The sequence below is a fragment of the Hakea prostrata genome, chromosome 5 (genome assembly GCF_041222555.1).
Source record: "Hakea prostrata isolate BN-2017 chromosome 5, UWA_Hpros_2, whole genome shotgun sequence".
Classification (NCBI taxonomy): Eukaryota; Viridiplantae; Streptophyta; class Magnoliopsida; order Proteales; family Proteaceae; genus Hakea; species Hakea prostrata.
Window position 1 is genome coordinate 39233974 of NC_142604.1, and position 27582 is coordinate 39261555.

The window sequence follows — 27582 nt, forward strand, 5'->3', positions numbered from 1 at the left end:
ACCTCTAAAAACCCTAGAGCTACCCCTCCTTGAAGATCCTTCTTTTATTGGATAAATGGTTGTTTTGTATGAAGGAAGAAAAAAAAAGGGCGAACTCCAAGAATGCCAATCAAAGGAAGGAGATTCCATCAAAGGAGGTCATTCCCTCCTTCGCAGGGTTCGGGGGACCAAAACCCATTATGTTCAAAAGAAAACATGAGCTTCTGCATCCTTTTGAATAAGATCCACTAGCTCCCCTAGAAAATCACTAGGTTCCCACTCCACCTGGCTATGTATCAAGTGGATGCCAATCATGAAATCAGTAGGCTCGTTTTGCTCCCCCGGCAGGCTGGCACTTGCACAATTACTTACATGAAGAACAACTGCCATCTGACTTATCTCCCCTTTCAAAGGTTGGACTGTTCAAAGCTCTAGGATTTTCCCATTAATAATTTCTATCGCCAACTACAGATAAGATTGGATAGAAACAGCCAACAATCCTTTTGATATGCAGATCATGACCAAACCTTTGTAGAATTTATCCCATTTTCCAAATATTTAACTAACAATTCCCTTTGAAATATGTATAGATCATAGCCTATATAAAGACCCCCAGTTGGTCCACCTGGCTGCCCCATCAAACCACATAAACCCTAGTTCATGAAAATTCCCAGTTTTCGACCAAAATCCTAATTTCCAAGATACTTGCTTCAAACCATCACAATTGCTCAAATTTGGATAAAACCACCCTTACCCCTTCCGCTGCACTTGAGCTTAACCCCAGCCTTAACAGCCCTCCCAAGACCCTACATAGAGACCCTACTTTACAAATAAATATAAATAAATAAATAAATAACCATATCATGCCATCAAAACTCTTTATGATCTTCACTTCAAGTGACAAACTTCCAAACCATCCTATACAGAAATCTTTACACCTTTCACTCTCACTGATCAAAATCCAAACCCTGATATATCTATACCCTGTTCTATTGGTTTTTGAAAGATCTGGGTTATAGCCTCCAGCTGAATCTCTTCAACCAAAGGCTACATCATCAGCCTAATTTACATCCTCTTGCATTCAGCATTTCCCAACCCTCCATTAATTTGGTGATCAGAATTTCTTACACCAACAAAAACAAATTCCATCAAATTTCATGATGCATGTCACAGAGTTGCTAACTGTGATTTTATCAAGGTTCAAAATTTCATTTCAATCTGGTCGAAAGACTCAAAACCGAAATTTTGGAGAATTAATGGTACAATGGTGTACCATGTTCCGATGATGGTTTCAATGGGTTTTAAGTGGGTTTTTCACCTGGTTTTTGGTGAACAGCCTAATTTAAGGCTAACAAACACAATGGCAACGTTATATGTGACTAAAACTTAACATAAACTAGTCTTCTTGATTCGATACATGCACGACTATATGCAGACGAAACTGGATCATGTACTTTCACAAAACTAAACATGGATATACAAGAAAGCATTGAAACTTTCACTAAAATGCAAGAATAAGATATTGAGAAACAGTCATATCTCAATCACAATTTAAAAATTACAATTACATTTATAAACCCTTGAAATTCTTGAAATTTCACAAAAATTTCGGAAATTTCACCAAAATAACAGAATGCCTCTACTCAGTTGAGAGTGACTTGTGAATTCTGGTGATAACAATCATCTTGCTCGTGTCCCTAATTCCATCTCACTAGCTTCATCTTCTTTGTATTCAGTCAAATGACACAATTTTGTAGTGGACTAGGTTTCGTTATAGTAGGCTCGAGATAACCAAAATTTCACAAACGTTAGTACCATAGTTTTTATAGGTTATCCATATTCTCATGACCCATGTTAGATACGTAAACCATTTCAAATAGCTATATGCAAAGTGACAAATATCATGTTCAGCATTCCGTGGTACCAGACCTGTTTAGCCAAAAAATGAATGACAATGTCACTGAAACCAAACGGTTGAACCATGCCATAGGATCTCAACCATCAAATGTATTAGCCAAGAAATAATTACATGAGAAGGATTTAAGGAAAATCATCAATTCATAACTACCTAACTGAGGAGGAATATGCACAATTATGTTTGTTAGAACTTAGAACTTAGCAGTCCGCAGTGGTCTGACCATGGAATGCAGCCATACCCCCACCACGTAGAGTCTGGAAGGACCGTATATAACACGTCTAGAATTCAAAAAGCATGCTGCATTTAGGTCCAAAAAAACTCTCTAAAACTAATCAGGGATTTTATTGAGCAAAATCATGATTCAATATCTTTGTTAGAACAAGGAGATTAAACCTTGATAGGAACCATAGAGTTCTGCAAACCGCTCCGCATTGTGGGCCTCTCGGATGTAATCAATTTCATCAAACATGTGCCTGACCTGTCCAATCACAAAATGACTGAAGATATGGTTAAGAATACCTCTTGGAATAACCCTAAGATATTACAAAAACCCAACATGCAAAATAAAAAGAGTAGAATAAACTATTTACACTCAGAAAAAAATCTTCTCATTTTGGATAACCAGACAGATGAAATAATTGTTAGATCTCAGAATATGTTATCAAACCAGGAAGTAAATAGAAGAAAAGGAAAGAAGCTGATCACAGGTTAGGGAGAAGAAAACCCAGCAATCAAACTGTATATTCTAATTAGAAGCTGCTGCTGTTACTATAGCTATAAATAATAAAAGGAAAACAAAAAGACCATGTTGTCCTCAATAAGCAAACGTAGGTCCTGACTCCCAAAATGTGGCCTAAATTACAACTCATATACTAGGACAAGAATGCCCCCATTGCTATTTTAAAATTTCTAATACTTCCCCTCATGCTGGAGCAAAGATACCCAGCTTGGTATGATTACACTGAAAACTAGGAACCGACAATGCCTTGGTGAACACGTCAGCTAACTGGGTGAAGACCCAAAAGGTGTCACAATTAGTGATCCTCTCTTTTACCAAGGAAAGTGTTTACAATTGATAGATCATAAGCTACCGCAAAGTCTAGAATAGAGCTTCCCCCTCCTCATACCTCTCAGCAACCCCAAGGACTCCATGATCACCTTCATAGGCTCTACAATCACTCCCAATATGACCATTCAAGTAAACTCCAATAACAGCTTCTCATCTTGTGAAAACCCTGTACTAACTCATCCATGTGATGCACAATTGGCACTTAGTAGTTCATTCCAACCATATCCAGGGTGCATAAGAACAAACAACATTGACAGCCTCTTCCCAACACTAACATATTTTTATCCAATACTAACCCCTACTCCATTCCTATTACTTTTGTCTCTTGAATAGCAAAGTTTAAAGTCACCCAACACCTTAGCTTTGTCACCTTTGCAACTAATATCTCATACACAAGCTCTAATGATTCCTCATCCACACAAAAAATCTATGAACTATAAGCTCTCGTACTAGACAAGGATCCAATATTCTAGGAAACTATTTTAATCCTATATTTCTGAGCTAGTGAAATTCCCCTCCCATTCCCTTACCTACTTGTCATTGCGCCCAGGAGTTGATGTGGCATGGCACATTCAAGAGCACCCTAGCCAGAAAAGGACGAAAAGACATAAAAAGGAAACATGAAATCATGATTAACCGAAGAAATTAAGGACAAGGTGCTGACTCGATATACTACTATAGAAAAGATAGACATATAGTAGATAAGAATACACACAAGCATGCTAATGAATTAAAAGCATGGTATGAAAAGTTAGCAATATATTGCCAAAACTAGGCAATATCGTCGTGTCGATAGGTGCCAACACGAAACATCAAACGATATAAGATTTCCCAAATATCAACGATATATCACAATTTTTCTTTATATCAGAAGAAATTTGGCAACATTTAAGCGACTTTCTGTAGAATATTTGGCAATTTTTTCACTCAATTTTTGCCATTTTCTCTCTCTTCTCCAGAGCTTCCTGGAGCTTCTCTCTCCTATCTCCTGCTTTCTTACCCTATTTTGCATTGATCTTCAACATCTACCAATAGATCTTGCTTCATTATTGCAAGTTATCACATTGTTAGCGTCGATCAAACGGGATTTCACTCAAATCTACAAGTTTTTTCATCTCACAAGTATTAATCATTGTTCTCCAACTGATTTCATGACAAAATGCATACCATAATGTTGTTGAATGGTTATGAAATTAAAGTATGTTGAACAATGTGAGCAAATCTACAAACTCACGGCATCATAATTTTTTTCACGAATTAATTTATTTTTTTATTTTCAAGCGCAAAAATTGTATTTTTCTACGCTGAAAATGCTTACTTTTAACGTGATAAATCTGTTGTATGGTGATGGAAAAAAAATATGTGGAACTCCATGGGCCTATCTATGGACTCACAGAGTTGAAATATTTTTCCACCCAATAAATATTTATTTTATTTTTCAAAATTATTAAATTATTAATAAAAAATATAATATTATGAAAAATAGGGGAAAATAGGAAAAACAATTTTGAAAATTATGAAATAACTATGTAAGTGTTTTTCAAGTGTTGCCCATGTGGTTTCATCGCCAATTTTGGTATGGGCAGCATTTTTTTTCAGTGGGAGTTTAAGGGGTGCTAATTCACAGGGTGGACAGAGACAGGTGCATTCAAAATGATTGCCATAGGAAGCAGCACCAGCACCGAGGCGGTTATGATGATGTCACCTTTCCGCACGGATCATACAGTTCTTATGCAAATCCTTCAAGTCCAGATCCGGTGGATAGCTTAGCAAGAGCGATGGGATCCATGAGCTTGGATGAGTCTATAGGCTTCACATCTTCTTATAGGCTTATCGGTCTTTATGATGTCCCTCCTTTTTATGGATAATATGGTATGGGTATGGGTATCCCCTCCAGTGGTTCATACTATGGGCACAATGATGGTTATTCTAAGCGTGGTCTCTAGGGGTCAAAGTCATTTGCGGAGTCTATACTTGGGTGGCAGATAGGCCTTCGATCTACACAGTCACTGGCACCAATAGTATCACCACTAGGGGCAAAGCCAGGATTGAACATTGGGGGGGCAAATAATGAATCTAGATCACCACTCTGTCGAACGAGCACTAATGTCTTTCCATACATATTATGTGGGCCAATGCGGGACCCACTGTGGATCCACCTCTAAATTATTTTATTACATTTTGACGTGATTCACATTAAAAATTTAGGTAAATTAATAGGAGGACTAAGATATAGATAACACAATTATAAGTAAATTATAAAAAATATATTGAAATAAAGCATAGAGGCCAAAATTGTGGAAGAAAAACTTTAAAAGATCATGAAAGAAAAAGCTGGGAAAGAAATTTTGGTAGAAATTATAGGAAAAAGATGGATTTGAAGTCTATTAACTATATATGGGGAAACAGTCAATTTCCATAAATTAAGTTAAAAAAAAAATCAATGATTATAATTAGATCTAATAATATAAATATCTGAAATTCTAAACATCCAACTAATAAAACATAAAATTTAAATTTTTATTAGTAATAATCGAAACTTTAATAGAAAGTTTAGGGATTCAAAAATTAAATTAAATGATTACGATTAGATCTGATAAAATTTGATGGCTGAAATTTTAAACGAGATTTATATTTCTATGAATAGGAATTGAAATTTTGGGAGAAAGTTTAGGGATTAAAAAAAATCAATGATTATTATCCGATAAAATCAATAGATGAATTCTAACGAGATTTAAATCACCATTGCTAGAATCAAAATTTTAGGAGAAAGAAAAAACAACGAATTACAACAAAAAAAAAATCAGTTATGCTTTCTGAAAAGAATTCTAGCAAGATTGTGGGTGAGAGAGAGGAATAATTTGAGAAAAAAAGAGTGAATACCTGATAATTGTGGAGAAGATTTAGGAAAACTCCAATGTTTGCTAATTACTCCAATATTTTGTGAGATATGAGAGAGAGAGAGAGAGAGAGAGAGAGAGAGAGAGAGAGAGAGAGAGAGAGAGAAAATAGGGAATAAAAGAGGAGATTCATAAGAGAATACATAAGATTGAAAATATGAGAGAATAAATAGGGAGAAATTCATGGATTGTGAGTTAGTTTTTAATTAAAATTTAACCTTTTATTCCTTAAAACTAGGTGTTTAATGATAACCATTAGATAATGATTAAGGATGACATCTATACCCATCATCTTTATCTTAAACTTTTTTTAATTTTGGGGGAGGCCAAATAGTGGTATTTCACAAGTGAAGTGAGAGAAATAAGGAAAAAATATAGTAGTGTTTCAAATTTTAAAAAATTCGGGGGGGGGGCCATGGCCCCCCTCGGCCCCAACGTGGCTCCGCCACTGATACCACCCCCACGGCAGCACCATCCTTGGCCCCATTCTCACTTCCCTCACATGAGAATTCTCTTGAAGGCTGAAGATGACCACTATAGAGCTGCAATTTAAGACTATCTGAACAACTATCAGTATCAAATGGGAGGGAATGAGTATGTAACATGGTTGGGGGAGAGGCTGCTTTCCATTATGGGTTTGACATCAGAAACTCAAGAGATGGATCCACGTAGGCACAGTACTTGGTATTGAGATTTGAGATGATTGGATGAGTCTATGTACTTGCTTACACTGTTGTACTTTTGTAGTTCTGTTGTATCTTGTATCTATACAACAAACTTCACTAATTGTATCTTTGTATAATGAACTGTAGACTTTAGGACTTTTCTTCACTAGTTGTGTACTTGCATTCTCTTTGCATGTTTACATTGGTTCAAGAACATTAATTTAGGAGATGTTTCAGACCAAAATAACGCTCTTAGTGTGCTTATTGGCCTCAAACCAAGCTAGACAACAAAATTCAGGCCAAAATGACCCTAAATACCCCCCGAAACTAGGGTTCAATTTTTCACCAAAACCATTCCTGGTTTCGGTGTTTTCGGCAGCCACCAACACCCCTTATGTCGGCGATATTCATACATTGATCAAAAGACAGACATACAGATGGGAAAAAGAATGTGCAGATTCAAACAGTGTAAGATATTGGAAATGTACAACAATTCATTTTCTTAGATAATGTCACATAGTGTAAACATGTTATTCATACTTAAGGGACAAATATCCAAAAACCTTCCAAACCAGATGAAAAAAGAATGCTACCAACACGGTGATGTAGTGGGAGAGAATACCACAATGCTAAGTCTCTACCAAAGAAAATTTTGAAACAAATAAATAAATAAATTTTAAAGAGATACTGCAACAAATACAAATTACAAAATTTCCAAGGAGAGAACAGCGATCAAGAGTTGACATTCTCTGAAAATATAGCAGATACAAGACAAATTGCAAAATTTACAATGAGCTAACAGCGATCAAAACTTGGCAGACACTTCACCAAATTCACAATAATGTAACTTAAAAATGACAAGTATCTGTGGCAGACAATAGGTAAGGGTGTCAAGTGGTATGGTTTCGGTATTACGGTTTGATTTTTGTATCCCACGGAAAATAACTACCCAAAACCGAACTATACCGAACTGCAGAGATCTACTTTTTTTAAACCATTTCTGTACCACGATGGTATGGTATAAAAATGGTATAATGGTTTTACTACTAATTAGTGCAAATAATACAAAATAAGGGCATCAAATCACCTATTTATATACTTAATTTATTTGAATTAAACACAAGGATATACATGTTTGTATATATATATACCCCTAAGTGGTATAAACTATACACAGTATGGTCTCAGTATACACCAACAGTTTTGAAATGCCACAGCCAATACTATTTTTAAATACCGTAGTGTTGTACTGTTTCTGGAACAGTCCTGCATTGAACAGTTTTATGTGGGTAATTTCAATTTCAGTATGCCATTTTGGTACCAAATTGACATCCGTAACAATAGGTAACTAATGGCTTCATGCAAAAACTGACTCGGAAGTCCTAGATTCTGTTTCTTTCATTACTGATGTGAAATACTACCATAGATTAGTGAGCTCCACTGAAGTTGCAGCAAGTACACAGAGTGCTGGAGGCACGTTTTCTGCAGAAGTGGGGTGTGGGATGCTGGCTGTGAGTTGTGAGAACAGGCTGATGGAAGCACAGGGGATGACTGGGAGATAGGCTCATGAAAAGGAGATCCCCAAATGGCAGAAAATGAGTGAGGTGATAAGAGGGTATGGTTCAAGTGTCTCAGGAGGCTGATGAATGCACTAGCGACTGGGTTGAAGGTGTTTTGAGGTGCAAGCGATGATAGAAAGAGGTTAGGGTCTAAGAGTGTGTGCTAAGCGATATGATGCCGAAATGACAAAGAATCAAGACCAAACAGAGGAATGGATTGAAAATGGAGACTCTGTCTCTCAAAGTTTAGTGCCAAGAAACACTAAAACGGAAAAAACACAAATTAAAAAAATGCCACTGAAAACAGTAAAATTCCCAAAACGATCCTGAAACGTGAAAAAACGACGTCTGAAGGGTATGTTGGATATGAATGTGTGTGTGTGTGTGTGTGTGTGTGTGTGGAGAGAGAGAGAGAGAGAGAGAGAGAGAATGCCGGATAAAGGCTTCTGCTTCCAATAATCAAAGAAAAAGTTCCCATGCCACATTGCCACCAGAATTTCAAAGAGAGAAAGACTGTCTAGGAAAAGAGCTATCCAGTAAAATCGAACATCTATGCCCATGAAGAGGACACTCCATTGCTTATTCCACGTAAGAAACTCTTTTTTTTCATTTTATATCAAGATTTAGAAATAGTAATGCATTAGAAATAAGATGGTCAATTATGCATTATTTGTCATTACAAAGAAAAAGGAAAGTAAGCAATAACCTCACCATCTCATTCACTGCTACCAACAAGTCCTTTCGGGCCGCGGCAAATCGTTTCATCTGGCCTCCAATCATACGAAATAACAAGGCATCAAGTGTCAACCTGAGTGACATACCAGGCCTTTGTACTTTAACGGCTACAAGCTCCCCAGAAAGCAAATGCGCTGCAAAGAATTGACACATTAAGAGAATGTATTTAATGTAAACCTCTGCAAGATCCCCTTCAGAAGATACAAATTAGAAACTAACATAAAATAAACATGAATACATTTTCCCAACCTTTATACACTTGTCCTAGGGATGCTGCTGCAACAGGCACCTCACTGATATCAGCAAATATTTGTGATAAAGGAACACCCAACTGAGATTCAACAGATTTCATAGCAACACGAGTCGAAAATGGGGGTATTTGATCCTAGCATGTAGAGAAAATATTCAACTGTGAGAAAGAAAGACAAATTGATTGTGAATCCATGACAGTCCATGGAGCCTAGTGAACATGACTAAGAAAGCTTGACACACCTGCAACTTAGCAAGTTCTTGGCAGTATGCAGTTGGCAATATATCTGGCCTGGTGCTCAGAGCCTGACCAAGCTGTAAATCCAAGGAAAAAAAAATCAGAACCAACACAAACTATCCACAAAGCTTCTGAATTAATCATCTTTTTAAGGATGAGATAGTCCATCTTATATTCAAATTACTTAAAGCAATAAGAATATCAAAGTTTTCAAGTTAGAAAGAGACAGGCTAGGTCGGCTGCCAACTCTATATGGTGTCTATTGAGAATTGCAACAGCCTTGGTGCACAAGTTTCTATTTTGGAGGAGCAGTCTTAGTTGCACAAGTTTTGGAAAATAAGAATTTCTATAGCTTAGGTTTCTATTTAGTTACTTTCTAATTTTCTTATTACTTGGTTGACAAGTAATCTCCCTAAGGTAGTTTCCTTTTTAGTAGATTTGGGAGATTCCATGCAATATATAATTTTCTTTTTTTGGCTGTAACTCAATTTAGGAAAGTTTTCCTAGATGAAATTTGATTTTACATTATAAATAAAGTGCCAAGGGAGAGCAAACATACAAATGCAAGCTCTCTCCCCCTTCTCTTCTTTTTCTTCTTCTTCATTCTTATTCTATTCTTCTTCCCCCTTCTCTTATTTTTCTTCTTCTTCATTCTTATTCTATTCTTCTTCTTCTTTCTAAGTTTCCTTTCAATCCTTAGGCTGATTGTAGGCGCTGAAATTCTAACATGGTATCAAAGCAAGTTTAATCAGCCTAGGGACTACTTCTCTCTTGATTGCTCAATTTTTCTTCTGTTTCTTTACTTGGTTTGCAGCCACCTATCGCTACCTCAACTCTTATTTCATGAGATATGTCAGTCCCATCATGATCCTCTACGATGTTTGTTTTGGTGTATAAGTTAGTTTGAGTCTATAAATTAGACAGCCTGTTGTCCTTACATTCGTGAAGACCTTTCCCTTTTTTCTGCAATTACTGCCAACCACTGCTGAGGTATTGACATATCTACTGCTGCTCCTATCACTGCTATTGCCGTTACTGCTACGACATTCTGAATATATTTGTGAGTTCTACTGTTGGGTTTATCATATCATTTTCTATTTATCAAAATCAACTGTACTACCCCATAATACTACCTTTACCTACCTACTTGGTCTATAGTAACCTATACTACCTTAGTCTACCTACTTGGTCCGTAGTAACCGATACTACTTTACCTGCTTGGCAGTAACCTATACTGCATTTTACCTACCTACTTGATCCATAATAACCAATACAGTCTTTTACCTATCCACTTGGTCCATAGTAACCAATAATGCTCTTTACCTACCTACTTGGTCAACAATAACAAATATTGCCTTTTACCCACCCATACTTTACCTACTACTTGCCTTCTTGCGAAGAGTTTATATGGACATTGGAGCTACACCTTGCCTACCTGTGCAGACATTGGAGTTGCACCTTACCTACTTCTAATATTTGACTTTTGGCTCAAATTTATATCTATTAGTATGGAAATTCCTCCATACTACTGGCATTATTTGTATAGTGCCTTTGAAACTGTTATATTTATGGATTTTGTTCATCTTCAATACTGCCGATTATTTTCATTATTGGGTGATTCATTCAACATGAAGAATTAAAGATTGTTTTTAAAGTTGAAGTTGATTATCTCTTAGGTGAAGTTCTCTCAATGTTTATCTGCAGACGGTTTGAGACTAGTGCTACCTTTAAAGTTTATTCTTATTGTCCAAGCTAGAGCTTTCTTTTTGCATGCTCTAGTTTGAGGGGGAGTGTTGAGAATTGCAACAGCCATGGGGCACAAGTTTCTATTTTGGAGAAGCAGTTTTAGTTGAACAAGTTTTGGAGAATAAGAGTTTCTATTTTAGCTTAGGTTTCTATTTTAGTTACTTTCTAATTTTCTTATTGCTTGGTTGACAAGTAATATCCCTATAATAGTTTCCTTTTTAGTAGATTTGGGAGATTCCATGCAATATATAATTTTCCTTTTTTGCTGTAACTCAGTTTAGGAAAGTTTTCCTAATTGAAATTTGATTTTACATTATAAATAAAGTACTAGGGGAGAGCCAACATACACATGCAAGCTCTCTCCCCCTTCACTTCGTTGTTCTTCTTCTATTCTTCTTCTTCTTTCTAAGTTTCCTTTCAGTCCCTAGGCTGATTGCAGGTGCTGAAATTCTAATAATATTTTTTTATGGATTGTCATTGCTCTCAACAATCAAATTGACTAGTGTACGGTAAACAAGAGGCAGGTACAACTGCAATGGCAATGGCAGTGGTAGCATGCATCATGCTTGACGCAATTTGAGTAGGCCAGATGCAAAATGATTAGATTCTTAGGGAATTAACCTACTGCCCCTGGGGAATTGTTTCGGGAAGTTGGGAACTGACCCACTACCCTTGAGGTGCTTTGATGATAACAAACACATGTAGATGTGAGCTAATCATTTACTTGTGTGATCAAAGATGGGCATAGTTATGCTCAATACAAAAAACCATGTAGAGAGCTTACACTACACGATTGCTGTTGAAAGACTACAAAGTGAAGATCTCGAGGACTCAAGGAGTGGAAGACCAAGGATTGGATTTCCCCACATGCAAAGAGATGTTCAAGATTCAAGACTAGTGTGAAGGCTTTCCTTAAAGTCCATGTATACAGTTATAGAAAGTGGCACATGTAAAATCCATGAAAAATTGAAGTTACGCATTTTAGCAAATCAACCACATGCGCAAAGGGGGCTATTAAGTCAGTCCCTAGGGGTATAAAAGGAATTCCCAAAAGGTGCTTAGAAAATCCTAAAATGTAGTCGGTCTGTGCGCCAATCATGGTGGGAGATCTCGCGAGATATTTCGTTTTTTCACCTTGGCGAGATGATATGGAGGGCGAGAGCAGAGAGTTGGGATATCTCGCTCGAGATCTCGCCTTGGATCTCGCTGGAACTCTCAATTTTACCTTTTTTTGTGGATTTTGGCTGAATTTTCACTTGCAACTACTCTTAGCACATCTACAACAAGGAAGATCAATCATTCTCTACTTGTCTTATGAATTTATGATTTAATGACTTATATAGAACTTCTTATGGTTGTATAATTATTTTATTCTTGAAAATTGAGATTGTGATACACATATGGATGGAATTTTGATAACATTTTAGTTAGTTGATGCATTTGATATACTTGCTTTTCATTTATATGCCTTAAAGGTTTTATATTACATGTTGTATAACATTTCAATCCCTAATCCTACTACATTCCGGTTTCACACTATAGGTAGACTTAGAAATCATACATAGGGTTGTTTCTAACAAATCCAAGGCCACCAACGTGTTCAAAAGGCCTTAAATAAGCTAAATACCAAGTTTCAACCCAATTGGGACCCTAAAACCCACCGAGTTGACACCAAAAAATTGTATATCTCGACCGAGATCTCACCGAGATGGTCGAGATCTCTCTTTTTCAAGGTGGCGAGATCTCGAGAGAGCGAGATCTTCTACCATGGTGCCAATCAACCTGTTGGCTATTAAGCATGATCAACTATAAGCACTCCAATGAGCTAACTGTATGTACCAATATAAGCTCCTGGTCGACCAGTTGAAGTGAAGCCTAACAGTCAATGCATCCAGTCAACCACCAATCGACTATGAGTGCCAATTGTACTCCCACAGCTAGTATATAAAGGTCGACCGGGAGATGCCTGAAGGTCTACCGGTCATTTAAAAATATGATCATTTTTATATCTATTGGAACCCAATTTAGACCAACCTTTTGGCTATAATATAGATCTTTATGACACACTTTAGTACAAATCCCAAGGACCAGAAAGCCACCATTATTGTGCAGCCTTTAAAGCCTTTTAGTCTCCCGACTATTTAAATCCCTTTGATGACCCACTTCCTATTGTAAAAGAAGGTTGAAGTGTAGATCTCAACGTTGATCTTGGTTCGGTAGAGGCTTATTCAATCACTTGCATTCATTCATTTCAAGGGAAGTGCCACCCCTAATGATGTAACCAGGATTAGGCCCCAAATCAGCCCACTCCCTATGGCCCTAAAGGACGGCCAAACCCTATTAGGGGCAAAATTGTCATTTTGATAGCTCCCCTGAAGTCCCAATTGGCCAAGAAAAGTTCAATATTTTATTAGGGCCCAGGATCTACTTTTTGTTTTTTATTGGAGTTATTGATTAGAGTCCTAGTCTGTTTTGGGAGTCCTAGTTGGAATCTCTTTCAAGTTGGATTCCTTCTTGAATATAAGTTGTAGTTTTGCAAGTCTCTTTTAGTTTAGGAATTCTTATTTAGAAATCCTTTTCTAGTTGCTTAAGCAGAGTTTTTAGTGTGAAAAGGAATTTGAGTCCTAATTGAATTCCTTGTTCTATATAGTCTTTTATTTTGTTGAGTCCTTTTTGAAATTTCCCTCTTGTAAGACTGTAAGAGGCTATGAATATAGCCCCAGTAAGCTGTAACAGATTAGACTTGATTATTGAATAAAATTTGAGATTTGAAGACGCCAGGTTTCCGGTCGTAGGTTCCCTAAGGAGGATAACTTGCGGCTGCTGTTCCGTTAAGCTTCTTCAAGCTCCCATTCCCCCCTCAAGTAAGTAGAAAAAGACTATACCCCAACCCCTATCTCTTCCCTTTTCCATCTGTCACTCACAACCCTCTTTCTCCCACTCCCAAACTTCTGGCAGCCACATTCTTCCCAAAACCCCAAACTCCAGCTTACCCCTCCCCTCTCCCACATCTGAATTCCTTTGAAAAATCTTCACCTCCTCCCTTCTGCAAAACTCAAACCCTAGAAGAAGCTCTACTCATCCCCCAAAACCCTGAAACCATAACCCAAATTCCCATGTCACCAACTTTTCTATTTTTTGGGAATTTTCACTTTTATAGAGACCCAAATTTCAGGGTCTGATCTATGGCAATCTAACTGTTAGATCAGTCCCAAACATTAGGAAACTCTTTCCCCCAACCATAGTGACCTTCCCTCTTAGTTTCAGCCCAATCGAACCAACCCAATCCCACAGTTAACCCTAATTCCTTTGCTGCCCTAAATTCCCAAAACCCTAGAAATTCTAGCCTTCTTTTACTTAGATCTTTCAAATCCTTCACCAAAATCCTATTTCCTTCTAGAATCATCATCCCCAACCCTTCCTTAACCCTAGCTCTACCTTAGAAACCCTAGAATCTACAAAAGCCTAAATCCCTTAACCTAGTTTGAAGAATAATTCAGCTAAAACCAGAACTATTTTTTTCTAGTTTCAGCCCTAATACAGCCTGGCCGAACTCTAATCTTTTCCCCAAAATCATCCCCTCTTAGGTCTTAGCCCTGGACCTTCAAGGTTTGGCAGTCAAATAAGCTAAACCACAGGACTTAATTGATCACCATAGCTGCTGTCCACATCACAAAACTTGATTACAAGATTCACAAACACTAATTCAGCTTAGAACCCTAAGCTGCAGGGTATATTGGAGTCTACTTAGATGCTGTCCATCAACATTTGACTGAGACCAGACCTAGAACAACAAAATTGAACCCTAATTTTCTGCTTGGCTCTTTAAAGAGGATCCTGAAGACTGGCCCTGACCTGGGGTTAAATCACCTAAGGTTCTGTTGGTGTTTGAAGTTTAATTTTTGTTTTGATTTCAGTTTATCTGTAATTAGGTGCTTTTGCACGGAAGCAATGATTATGTTGGGTAATCTTGCACGGAAGCAACAATTCTGTAGGGTGCTCTTGCCTGGAATCAAGGATTTTGAGAAAGTGTTATGTTCCCATCCACCGTACTGAAAGTGAACACACTAGTGCATTCATTCTAAAGGTGCTAGAAGGTAGTAGCCATAGATTAAGTTGAATCGAACCACTATAAATCCTGATGTCTTGTTCACTTGTTTTATTTCTGCATTACACATTTTTAATTGTTAATTATTTGCAAGATCAAGTGCCATTCACCAGTTTCAACCTATTCAACCCCCCCCCCTTCTAGGTTGAGTTTCATAGATTGCATTAAATGGAGAGTAGTAAAGTGTTTCATCCCATCAACACAACTGGAATCAAGTCGATCTGACTCCAGATGAGGGAGTCATCTCTGTTTCTGCAAGACTGCTCCAAAATGCACAGGTTTTCAACACTTTTTTCTGGATAAGGGCTGCACTCAGTAGCAGATGATATAGGCTGGTAATGTGCAAGTGGCAGCCAGCAACATGGAAACACAGGTTGGAACCCTGCCCAGCCAGCCAGCCAGACACCTCCCTGCGCATGGGCGGCATCATTTTCCAGGAGTTTATGTAGAACATAGACCATGCTGACATGGACCTATCCAATTGGGTTTCTTTAGCACTCAGTAGCACTCCATGTGCTAGGAACAAGCCTAAACAAGCCAAGAAAGGAGAAGCAAAGCAAGCAAAGACACATGAACATAGGCCATGCTGACATGGACCTATCCAATTGGCATTTTTATGGTAGTTTGCCCTACAGAGTTTTTATCTGTGGATGTGTACAGAGAAGAAAGTTGGGGTTTGGCAGTTCAGAGTATTAAAGAAGAAAGGGTAAGGGTTGGGATGGATCCAACTTTTACTGTTCTTGTGGAATTTTCATGAAAACAACTTGTTTGATTGAATAACTTGAATAAAAATTAGACCTTGAACTTGGACTAGCAAAAAGACTTCAAAGAACTTGGAGGAAAGCTTCAAAAGAACCAACCACAAGATGTTGATTGGATAAACACCAGCCACCAACAAACCACATTAACTTCACACCACCTGTTTAGAGCAGGTTTTCTTTTCTTTTGGATATTTGAGCTCGGGGTTAGTAAGGTAATCTAGACACGAAACCAGATCTCTCTTTCGAGGGAAATCTTGGCCTTGAGAAAAAGCAAGATCTCGCTTGAGATCTAGTATTTTTTCCCCCAGCCAACTCGAGTAAACTCGATGAACCATCTTGAGGGATTTTAAGGTTAGGTTGGGCTTAAAGTTGATGTTTAATAAAACATAAAATATATAACCATTAGGACATATCAAGGAAAAACAAGTGACAAGACACATCAAACAACTTAAATACCAACAAAATTCCATCCGTATGAGTAAAGTAGAATATCACATTCTCGACTCTCGAGAATACAATAACATGATCATTGTAAGTTTAATATAAATCATAAGTTCATAACAAAAGTGTTGGGTACAGCTCATGCTTCACATTTTGTTGCCGACATGCATGGCGGGGGTTCTAGAGGCGCCTCATATCACTTTGGGGCCTCACGATTTCCTTTACAGTTTGGGCTTGAGCCCATGAATAGCAGTCGTGGATTAGGGAAGCCATCAGTGAGAGGAGGTAAAAAAATGAACTTTGGAAATTGTCGGCGAGTTGGGAAGCGAGAAGAGGCGAGACAAGTCAAGACTTTGACCTATCTCGCCCGAAATGTGGGATTATAAACTATTAGGTGGACCAAGATCTCAATGGAGTTATGGTATTTTGGAGGTCTCGCGTAAGATCTCGAGCGAGATCTCGTGAAATCTTGTACCATGAATCTAATCCAAAGAAGGGTAATTTGAAAAAAAAATAAAAAACAATAATTTACAGACATGCTAACAAATTGGAGTGATGTGTCAAAAGCATGTCATCTAGGGGGGTGGGGAGGTTCGGTCTGCACATGCACATTTTAAACTTAGAATGGGGTATCAGCTCATATCCACAACTTGGCAAGGAGAACCTTATCTAACGACTCATAGGTTAAACTACCCACACCTACTTGCTAGAAACGATTACCCAACAAACTAGACTTAGTCCCCCTAAAATGTAGGACCCAACGTAAACAATCGACCCACTAAAAGATTGGAAAAGTAAACAACTAACCCAACATAAACAATTGACCCACTTACTAACGGCAATAAAATAAGAAAAGTAAACAACCCCCTCCCCCCTTAATCTAACCAACTGACCCGCTAAATTGAAAAACATAAGCAATAGGAAAGGAAACACATTGCACATGCATCACTATGGTCGGAGATCTTGCTTGACATCTCTTTTTATTGGCCTAGCAAGACAAGTCCAAGAAAGTTCGAAAACTCGACCGAAATGTCGATCAAGTCGAGATCTCAGTTCTACCCAAGATCTTAGTTCAACCAGGTTTGTTTTTTACGTAAGTCAAGCAAGACAGGTCAAGATTTAGTCTCACCCCAACCTTGTCTTGCTCCTTTTGCCTCCCACCTCGCCACTGAGCTTCCAAGTTAGATTTTGGCAGGATATTTTGCTTGATTCTTGCCAAATCTTCAACTACGACACTCCTAAGAAAGGTTTAGTACATCTACATCAAGAAAACAAGATCAATCAATGCTATTTGAAGGGGTTCTTCAACCAATGTGAAATCCTTCACCAAATTAATTGTTTCCAAATACCACATTCAAGAGTAGGTCTTTGAGTGTGGATTAAACATATGTTCAACTTTGCGGTGAGTAGGTCATTTATGAACTTATGATGGTTGTAATACGGTACTCTCGAGAGTCAAGAATGCTGATGTTGTATTGTAACAATTTAAGATATTTGATCAGTCACTTGTTTCTCGTTTTTGTGTCATCGTGAGTAATGTGTTTTCATGTTTTATAACATTGAATGTTCTTCCTGCATCATTTCGGTTTCAAACTTAAGGTTGAGTTAGTACTCATATATAAAGTTGTTTTCTCACAAATCTAAGGCCAACAATTGTTTAGAAGCCTAAAATAGGCTAAATAAAAACATTGAGCCCAACCTGAAACCCCCCTCAGATGGGCCCTTGAGTTCACTTGAATTGGGCCTTGAAAAATTACCAGATCTTGAAGGAGATCTCGCTTTTTCTCAAGGGCGAGATTGTCCTCGAAAGCGAGATCTGGAACCATGTCCATAACACCCCTTCCTCCTCAAACAGCACCCTTGTCCTCAAGGGCAAAACTGGGGAATCAAATTTTCATCTGATGCATATCCTCCCAAGTAGCATCTGAAGGCAGAAAACCCTTCCAATGCACGACTATTTCCCTCTTTTTTTTTGGGTCGACAGTTCATTGTACAGTCTGATCAAAGATGTCTTAAATATCTATGGGAGTAAGGGATCATCACACCGGCCGAACAAAGTTGGCTAATGGAACTCATGGGATATGCTTTTCACATTGAGTAACAACCTGGAGGTGAAAATTTTGTCGTTGATGCAGCACTCATTGGAAGAGATGACACAAGTGAGCTTTTTGTTATTTCTAATCCTATTCCCAGGTTGCCAGAACCAACTCAAGAATAAGTCAGGCATAATCCCAACTTACAAACGATGGTTGAAATAGGTTCAACAAGGAGAAGCCATGGGCCCTTAGAGCTATAGCGAAGGATTCTATTTTTCAAAAATAGAATTTACTTAATGGCAGATTCATTGTTAGTGGTCACCATTGTTAATGAGATCGACTCAAGCAAACATAAGGGATATCACAAAACTCTACACTGAATCAGATCAGTTTTATATTGGGCAGGAATGAGAAGAACCATCAAGGATCAAACTGAACACTGCGATTTTTTTTTTCGGATGGATAACAATGTGATGTTTGTCAATGACACAGATGACAAACACCTAGCCAGCCTCTTCCAATTCCCATGCAGGTATGGACAGACTTATTAATGGATTTTATAGATAGGGTTCCAAAAATCCAAAGGGAAATCTACAATCTCCATGGTAGTTGATCGTCTTTCTAAATTTGCCACTTTATTCCTATATCTCATCGCTATTCTACACCAGTGGCACAGACTTTTTTTGATAATATCATTAAATTATATGGTACGTCTTGTGATCGAGATCTTGTTCCCGAGTGCCCGTTGGTAAAAATTATTTCGCTTACAAGGCACGGATTTCATTTTTTTTTTTCAGCTTACCACCCACAAACTAATGGCCAAAGAGAGGTGATATATCAAACCGTTGAAATGTAATTTGCAATGTTAAGCACAATCGCACGCAACAGGTTTCCTTACCTAATTTTTATGTTTCCAAAATTTGTGGAGTCAATTAGATTGAGGGGAGAGTCAGTAACATTTCCTATTTTATTGCTGTTAATAAGTGGGTCAATTGTTTACATTGGGTCAGTAGTTTACTTTTCATACCTTTTAGTAAGTGAGTCAATTGTTTATGTTGAGTCATATTATTTAGGGAGGACCGAATCTAATTTGTTGGCTAGTTGTTGCTAGCAAATAGGAGGGGTAATTCAACTTACGAATCGTTAAATAAGGTTCTTCTTGCCGAGTTGTGGTATGTATGGAAATTACTGAATTGAATTGGAAAACTGGTTTTCCCACGAAGAAACCACTTCTTGTGTTTCCCATTTTCTCAAAATAGGTAGATGCAAGAACAAGGGTCGATCCAATGAACTTGCTTATTTATTTCAGGAGTCCATCCAAGGAAGTTTGAGTTCATCTGAACAATTCACTCGATCCCATGTGTGAGAACATAACAGATGGGTATCAAAGGTGACACCACATCAAGGGTTAGAATCCCAGAAAGGGCTAGCTAGGACACAGCTACCAAGAATAAAGTGAAAGCTGCCAAGAAAGGGCTATCTACCCCATAGCCTTTCTCTCCCCCCCCCCCCAAAAAAAAAGGAAAAAAAGGGGGAGCAGAGTGTAGCCGCTTGGAGAGGGCTACCTACCGCCAGAGTGTGAGCTGCCTAGAGTGAAGAGCTGTTAAGTACGACAACTGCAAAAGTGTGGGGGTATGTTGTGTGCCTTGTGGGGCCCACTCTGGTGCACGGACGCTAGAGTGGACCAGCCTAGTATGGGATAGGTTGAAAGGGTGTTGCTCAACTTGTTCGGTTGTTCCTTCAGCTTCAGAACTTTTGGTACATTGGTTAAGTATCTAACAGAAGGCCCCTAGGCGATTCAAATGCTCTTGGCCCATCACATTTGACTGAGAGGTGAAACGGGATTGAAAAAAATACTCTATAGCTGATGGAAATGCTGTTATTACTGTGGCTGTGCTTCAAGAATACAGCTCCAAAGAATAAGCTATCTACTGTCGTAGGTCCTTGGTGAAAGCAGTAATTGGGAATCAAGTTGTCCAGGATGACACAACAACATGTTGTATTTGCAAAAGAACGAGCACCTTTAGATTAAAATCGTTCAGCTTTGTACCAATGATCAAGGCAAGAATGCCTTAAAGAAGGACAATCAGCAACATATTATTTCACACGGTATAGCCTACAATAGAACCCTTTTCCTTCTGGGGTCCGAATGGAGGTTTCATCAAAATAAACTAGGTTCAATTGACTCTAAAAACAGAGGACCTTGCTCTTGCTCTGATACCAAGTTAGAAATTATAAAATCATTTGTTCACGTAAAATGCAAGAGTTAAGCTAGGGATGGAGGAAGAAGATGGGAGACTTCAGGAGAAAATGAGACATGAAAGTACTCAGCTCTCTCTCCTATTCATTCATAACCACTTCTGGATATTACGTCAGCCTCCCTAGGGAGGTAAAAAGTGAAAAAGGAAAATTACAACAAAACTAACCTTTAAACATGAATTTTGACACTAAGGTCAAACTACCATTCGGGGTGTAATGGTTTACAATTACAGTCACTCAATGGAGATGTTCACCTTTGAGACCCCTCTCTATCCTCAATGTCAATCCTATTCTTATTCCTATATCATTCGAGAGGCATTCTCTAAGGAATCGGGCTTAGGTCTATATATCCTCCATCCTTTGATGATTTGCAAGTCCCTACAGGAAGAAGGCAGTCGCTCTCTTGTCTCTTCTACGTCAGAGGGCCAAATGCTCTCTCCGCTCGCTCTTGCAGTAAATCAAGGCTATAACAACAAATGCGCCTTCAGGCACTACTCTTACAACAAAACTAACCTTTAAACATGAATTCTAACACTAAGGTCAAACTAACACTCGAGTTGTATTCTATCTAAGGATTTCACCATGTTTAAAAGGCCTAAAATAAGATTTGCTACAAGATTTGGGACCTAATCTAGTCATTTGAGCCCTGAAACCCTTTGCCAAAATTTGCAGCCAAAATTGTAAAGATTTCAACTTAAATTTTGGTTTCAGTTGAAATATTTGAGTTTTGGGTGACGCAGAAGCTGTTGCACAGGCCTCGCTAAACCTGTTTTGAGAACTCAAACCAAGACGAGCCAGGTCCCAATAGGATAAATTTTCATTTAGAAGGTTATTATTAGTTGAATTTATCAAGTAATTTTATGTTTTAGATGAAAAACTATTAATTGTAGAGAATATTTAGGATGCTATTTCATTTACAAGTCCAGTTAGAGTTGATGACAACTTCAGCTTTTGAGTATAATTAGGAATCTTTGATTATTTTCTTTGAAAACTCTTGCATCCATCGTATCGGAATTATTACAATTCTGCTTCTTACAGTTACATGAATGGTACAATAAATACAAGTTCTGGGACATACTCCCTCACTGTCATATATTTTGCCCCTTCCATAGATTCTCTCTCGCCCAGTAAAAAATTCGCAAGATTTTCGCAAAATTCAGTAAATACAAAAACCAAATGGGCTCTGAAATGGAAAAGCGCTATATCTCAGTGAGATTCCAGCGAGATTTCACAACAGTTGAAGCTTGCGAGATATTTCAACCATTTCGCCTATAAAGGTGCATTTTATCGAAATGTGTGTTCTATGCTTACATATCCCTTTTTTAGATCTTGGAGTCAATCTTCGTCATTTTCCGCATGTTCCTGTGGGGATCTTGCCAGCAAACACATGCATCAGGTGTTTGGGCCCAAGCACAAACTGCCAAGAAAATCCCGAGATCCAAAGTGAGATAAGGCTTCTACTGCCCGGGGGTGCTGCCCTCTACACCCCTCTTGGGGCGGCCTCCCCAGACCGCCGCCCACTCACCTGAGAGTGGGACCCCATGTGCGTTGGATAGGAGGTCATTGATGATAGAATGTGAAGCATGAGCCATGCCCAACACATGCAAATAATATATGTTGAAAATTGTGGGCAGACCTACAAACTCACGATGTCAAAAAAATTTCACAAAGTGGATTATTTTTTTATTTTTTAATGTGGATGGGCATGGGAATAATGTATTTATGTTCATTAAAATTCATGTTCCAAACTTCCAGTCTCGCCCACATACAACCAGGTATGTGCCAATAAAGAACACCACTTTGGGTTAGGGTTTAGGCAAAATTAATAGTCTCATTGTGTCTATTGGCCTCAAATTACGCTGGACCGAAAACCAAGCCAAAATAACCCCAAAACCCCACCGAAACATGGGGTCGAAATTATAAAAAAAAAATAAAAATAAGTAAAAAATTCCTAACTTTCGTCTTCGCCCATCCTAACTCCTGCCCTTTGATCGTGCCAAAGGTTAGGATGGGCGAGATGGGCGAAATTTTGAACTATGCTCTCACATCACTATTCTTCTTTCCTTATGTTCTGAAGCTTCCTCCTATCCTGACTTGACTGCTAAATCACAGTAAAATTTGGTTTCAGGGACAACAATCTCCTTCGTTGGAGGTTATTTTGTACTTTGAGTACCATTCATTTTGCCTTCCAGAGAACGGGTGGTGGTGGTGACCCTTCGCCTGAAGCCTTAAGTTCAACCATGCAGAATTGAAGGATACTCCCCACACTGTATGCCATGTTTGAGCATAGAGGTAGAGGACAATCAATCATCTTCCTCTTCCTTTTCACAGTAATTCAGGTCTGTTTTGTTTGTATTATAGTCATCATTAACTTCATTCCTTTCATCACATATCCTTTCTCCTCCCCCAAAATTCTCTTCCTTTTTACTTTTGTTCTTTAAGGTCCATTCCCAAGACTGCCCTTTTACATACAATTCTTCTGCACTCACACATGGTGCAATGCTTTTGTTATTTGATCCCCAATGACTACAATACTGCTATCTTATTATTACCTTCTATTATTTATCATTCTGCTATTGCTCATATACAACTTCCAATATTTACTGTTTTGCCACTTGCATTGATTACTTTAGTTATCTAACACCAGGGTTGACCCATCTGATATGTCTTTTGGACCAAGGATCCACACCATTAAATGAGCTTGAAACCTAAATCCTGAACCTTGCTCACAATTGGCCACATGCAATTCCTTTTCATGTCGGCGTATGGCTCCACATGTCTGACCTTTCTGAATGCAAAACCAACCAACAGTACTTTTCTTGTTTGATGATAAGTAGAACCAGCAGTTATTGAAACTCCTTTTTTTCAATTGAAGGGCTGAGATTTGCCACACAGTGACTTTCAGCTGAATTTTATGACCAAATGCTAATTGCTAAAACATAAAGATCTTATAAAGCTCTAAGGCTGCCACATATGATATTCGTGGGGATATACACTGAAAAGTAGACAATAAATACTGACCAAATGAAACATGAAAATTTTGCTACAGCTAATTGTTCCTAGCAATGCAAAGAAAGAAGAGATTACTTGCCTTGATATAGAACGGGCCCAAGCGAATGAGAGTCTCTCGAAACTGCAATCAACCAAAATAGTTACAATGCATTTCATAAACATTCATATTTCTTCTCCAAATTTAATGAAACCTTGGTGCAGGATGCGTCAGATAATCAGTAAGTAAAACATGACTATACTTTCACAAATACCAAAAACCTGAAAAAAATCATGAGATCAGGAAAGGACACGTTTCAGTCGATTTAAATGTAATAACTAGAACATTATAAAAACAATGAAACTTCAATCAGTTAAGTGCTGATTTGACCTCTCAGGGCACCTCCTACTTCTCTACTCAACCCACTTGATCTGGGGACACACGGGCTGACCCCGAACGTCCACCCATTCCTGCCGTCATTCCTATCCCTGCACCACCACTACAGGTTTCAGCGCAAGAAGACATTGTGGGCAACCAGTACAGGTGTACTGTGTCACCTCCATCACAAACTGATCCATTGTCCTTGTTCCAAAACCAGGATGAATTTTTCTTGCATAACTTAATTCCAAAAAGGAAAACACGATCTAGAAAAGAGGAGCAACAACAGCAAAGCCGGCCATTACATCAGGAAGGCAGAAGGCGCTTGTGAGATGCCACAGGAGGCTAAAGTGTGCCTATCTCCGGGGGAATAATTACAAGAAACAGCCACAGAGGAACATTTTCCTTTTACATCAAAGGAGATGGAGTTCCAGATCTAAAGGAAAGGTCTGAAGTTGGAGGTTCATTTCCAGAAATTTCACGGCGCTATAACGCCCTTGATTCATCCGACTCAATGAGAAAAAGAGAAGCTACTCGCACCTTGTATTTGAGGAGGCTCCCCAACAACCAAGAATTCAAGGCCTCCGTGTTGCCTTAAGCCAGTTTCCCAATGAAGTCACAGATGGAGGAGCCTTGGGAGGTCATGTCCACCAAATCCATTCTCTTTCAAAAGGGTGGATTCTTCTCAATCTACGGTAACATTTAACAAGGATACCCTTCCAGATAGAAGCAGCAAAGAGGCAGGCAAAGAAGAGATGTTCTACGTCTTTTGTGGCATTCCAACAGAGGGAGCAGTTGATGTGATGATGCCAAAGGAATGCTTGAGTAAGAAGACAGTTTGAGGAGACTCTCCAAAGAACGAAGCTTGCTTCGGGAATGTGATTTCTGAGCCAGACCAAAGTCTTCCCATTGATAGTTGAACTTCTTAATCTGATGAGTAATGAGATGCCAAGCTGTGAGGGTGAACAGGCAAGAAGCAGAAGATTGCCAGGTGATTTTGTAACAAGAGTGAATCGGATTTCTTTGGATCGTGGGAAGGGTAATCCAAAAATCAATCAATGTTGGGTGCCATAATGAATGCATATTTAGTCTTTTGGTGTGACCAAAATGAAAAAAAACACTTTTAGGTCAAAATTTAGGACATTTTGTTACTTCAGTTTGAAATTTCAGGTTAATTAAGTTTGACTCCCAACTCAAATGGACATATTGAGTCATCTTTGTGGTCCTAAACCACAAGCTTATATAGCCCCCCCCCCCCCCCCAAGCGTCAAATGATTCGTATCACAACACATCAGCAGGTTTCTTCATCATCTGCTTATCCATATCCTAGTCTAGCCTGTCTAGGTACTCAAAGAACAATGCACATTGGCTTCACCAAGCTTTTAGAGGGATTGATCCTAAACGACATTATAGTTATTATTAAGAATTTACTAAGAACTAAACAAAATATCAGGACTTTAGGAGGGAATTGATGTAGTGACATCCTTAAAAGTACTTAATTATTTTGGATCATTGACAAAATGTTTGAATGATATAGGCTTAAGTAAGTAGTTTAAAATTTTAAATTCCTAATCATTTATGTCATTTAACACTCAAGGGTCTAGCCATGGAGCTACAAAAGGTTGGACTTTGTCCACGAAGTTTCAGGCCTAGTTTGACCTAAAACACACCCAAACGATCAATTAAATATAAGAATATAGCTTAAAATAAGACTTCCATGAAGTTTCAGGCCACAGTTTGACCCAAAACACACTGAAATGACCCACCGAAACTTAACAGGGAAAATACCAAATCTCAACAAGAAACCACTGAAATAAGTTTCTGAACTTTAACCATCTGTTAGTGGTGCACCGTAGTGACAAATTTGTCTCTTTTCCAATCTTCCATGTGTATGGTTGCTTGTTCTATCCTTGTTTTCTTATTCTATTGCTCAAAGTCATACTGAGGCACTTACTGTTCCCGAACAAAAGCATGCCATGGATGTGGGAATAGATACTCTCTTGACCACTAATACTCGTGTTTGGTGGGTTTACTTCCTAAAAAGGACCTGATGAAAGTAGATGGGTTTACAGTATAAAGTTTCACTCTGATGGTTCTAAAGAGCCTGTCTGATTGCCGAAGAGTATACCCAGATCTAAGGTTTTAAATTTCAGTTTCAACACTGACTTCAACCAAGATTGTCATGGTTTCAACATATCCCAGTCAAAACCTAGGGTCTCCTCCAGGATAACTCAAACCTTGGTTTGGAGGGCTGCTTTTTTTTCTTTTCTATCTTTTTCCTAATATTATTGTTGTGCCACCTGTTTTTGACATTTCAAATACAATCCAGGCATTAGATCCATAGTGGGAGATCTCACGAGATATCTCGGTTTTTTCATAAACCGAGACGAGATCAAGGGCGAGATCTGCGAGATGGGATATCTCGCTCGAGATCTCGCTCGAGATCTCGCCATATCTCGCCATATCTCGCCCCAAATCTTGCCATATCTCGCTGGAACTCTCAATTTTTACCAAATTTTTTGTAGATTTCAGCCAAAGTTTCACTTGCAACTACTCTTAGCACATCTACAACATCAAAGAAAGCTCAACCATCCTCTACTTGTCTTATGAACTTATGCGTTAATGACTTATATAAAACTTCTAACAGTTTTATACTTTTATCATTCTATTCTTGAAAGTTAAGATTGTAATACTCATATGAATGTTATCTTGATGACATTTAAGTTATTTGATGTATTTGATACACATGATTTTCATTTATATGCCTTAAGGTTTTATATTACATGTTATATAACCTTGCATTCTCTAATCCTACAGCATTAATGGTTTTATATTATATGTTATATAACCTTGCATTCTCTAATCCTACAGCATTTCGGTTTCACAATATGGGTAGACTTAGAAATCATACTTAGGGCTGTTTTCTCACAAATCCAAGGCCACTAGTGTGTTCAAAAGGCATCAAATAGGCTAAATACCAAGTTTTAGCCTAACTGGGACCCTAAAACCCACCGAGATGGGCTACCGAGTTGACGCCCAAAAAATGGCATATCTCGACCGAGATGGTCGAGATCTCGCTCTCCCACCATGATTAGATCCATGTCGAGAACACTCAAAAATATTTGTGGTTTTGACCCAACTTTGATACTACATATTGTTTTTGGACACGATCTAAGACAACGTTTGACCAGAAATAACTCCCTTAATATAAATCAAATTGAAGCAACCATAGAGGCATAGAGTTGTTTGAAAGCTATCCAACAAATCGATGATTGTTTAAATCTGTTTTACATTGGAGTTATTGTTTCAGTCAAACTTAATTTGGTGTGTACAAATGTTGCCAAATTCAATTTGAAAAAACAAAAAATTATTCTAGACATCAAAAACAAAAGAATATTCTACCCATTTTGGAGTTTTAGCAGTGTTTTACCATATTAAGAAATATAAATATTTAGATTTGACTAAAACCTCATCATTAGAAAGTTAAAATTGCACCTACTGTCAGAATTTTGGTTCTTGTTCTTGAACTGGGTTTCCTTATAGGATATTAAC

The 27582-nt window shown here is 38.2% G+C and overlaps 1 protein-coding gene across 2 annotated transcripts in view; it reads right to left on the reverse strand.

Annotated features, from left to right (window-relative positions):
* LOC149015954 (Protein kinase superfamily protein) overlaps window positions 1-27582 on the reverse strand; it is a 117604-nt gene that overhangs the window by 72896 nt on the left and 17126 nt on the right. For both annotated transcript variants that reach the window (XM_089156906.1, XM_089156905.1), the window contains 5 exons: window positions 23755-23796; window positions 9318-9389; window positions 9075-9210; window positions 8802-8959; window positions 2291-2375 (listed from right to left, as the gene is read on the reverse strand). In XM_089156906.1, the coding sequence (XP_089013032.1) occupies window positions 2291-2375; window positions 8802-8959; window positions 9075-9210; window positions 9318-9389; window positions 23755-23796 (493 nt within the window). The remainder of the gene's footprint in view (window positions 1-2290; window positions 2376-8801; window positions 8960-9074; window positions 9211-9317; window positions 9390-23754; window positions 23797-27582) is intronic.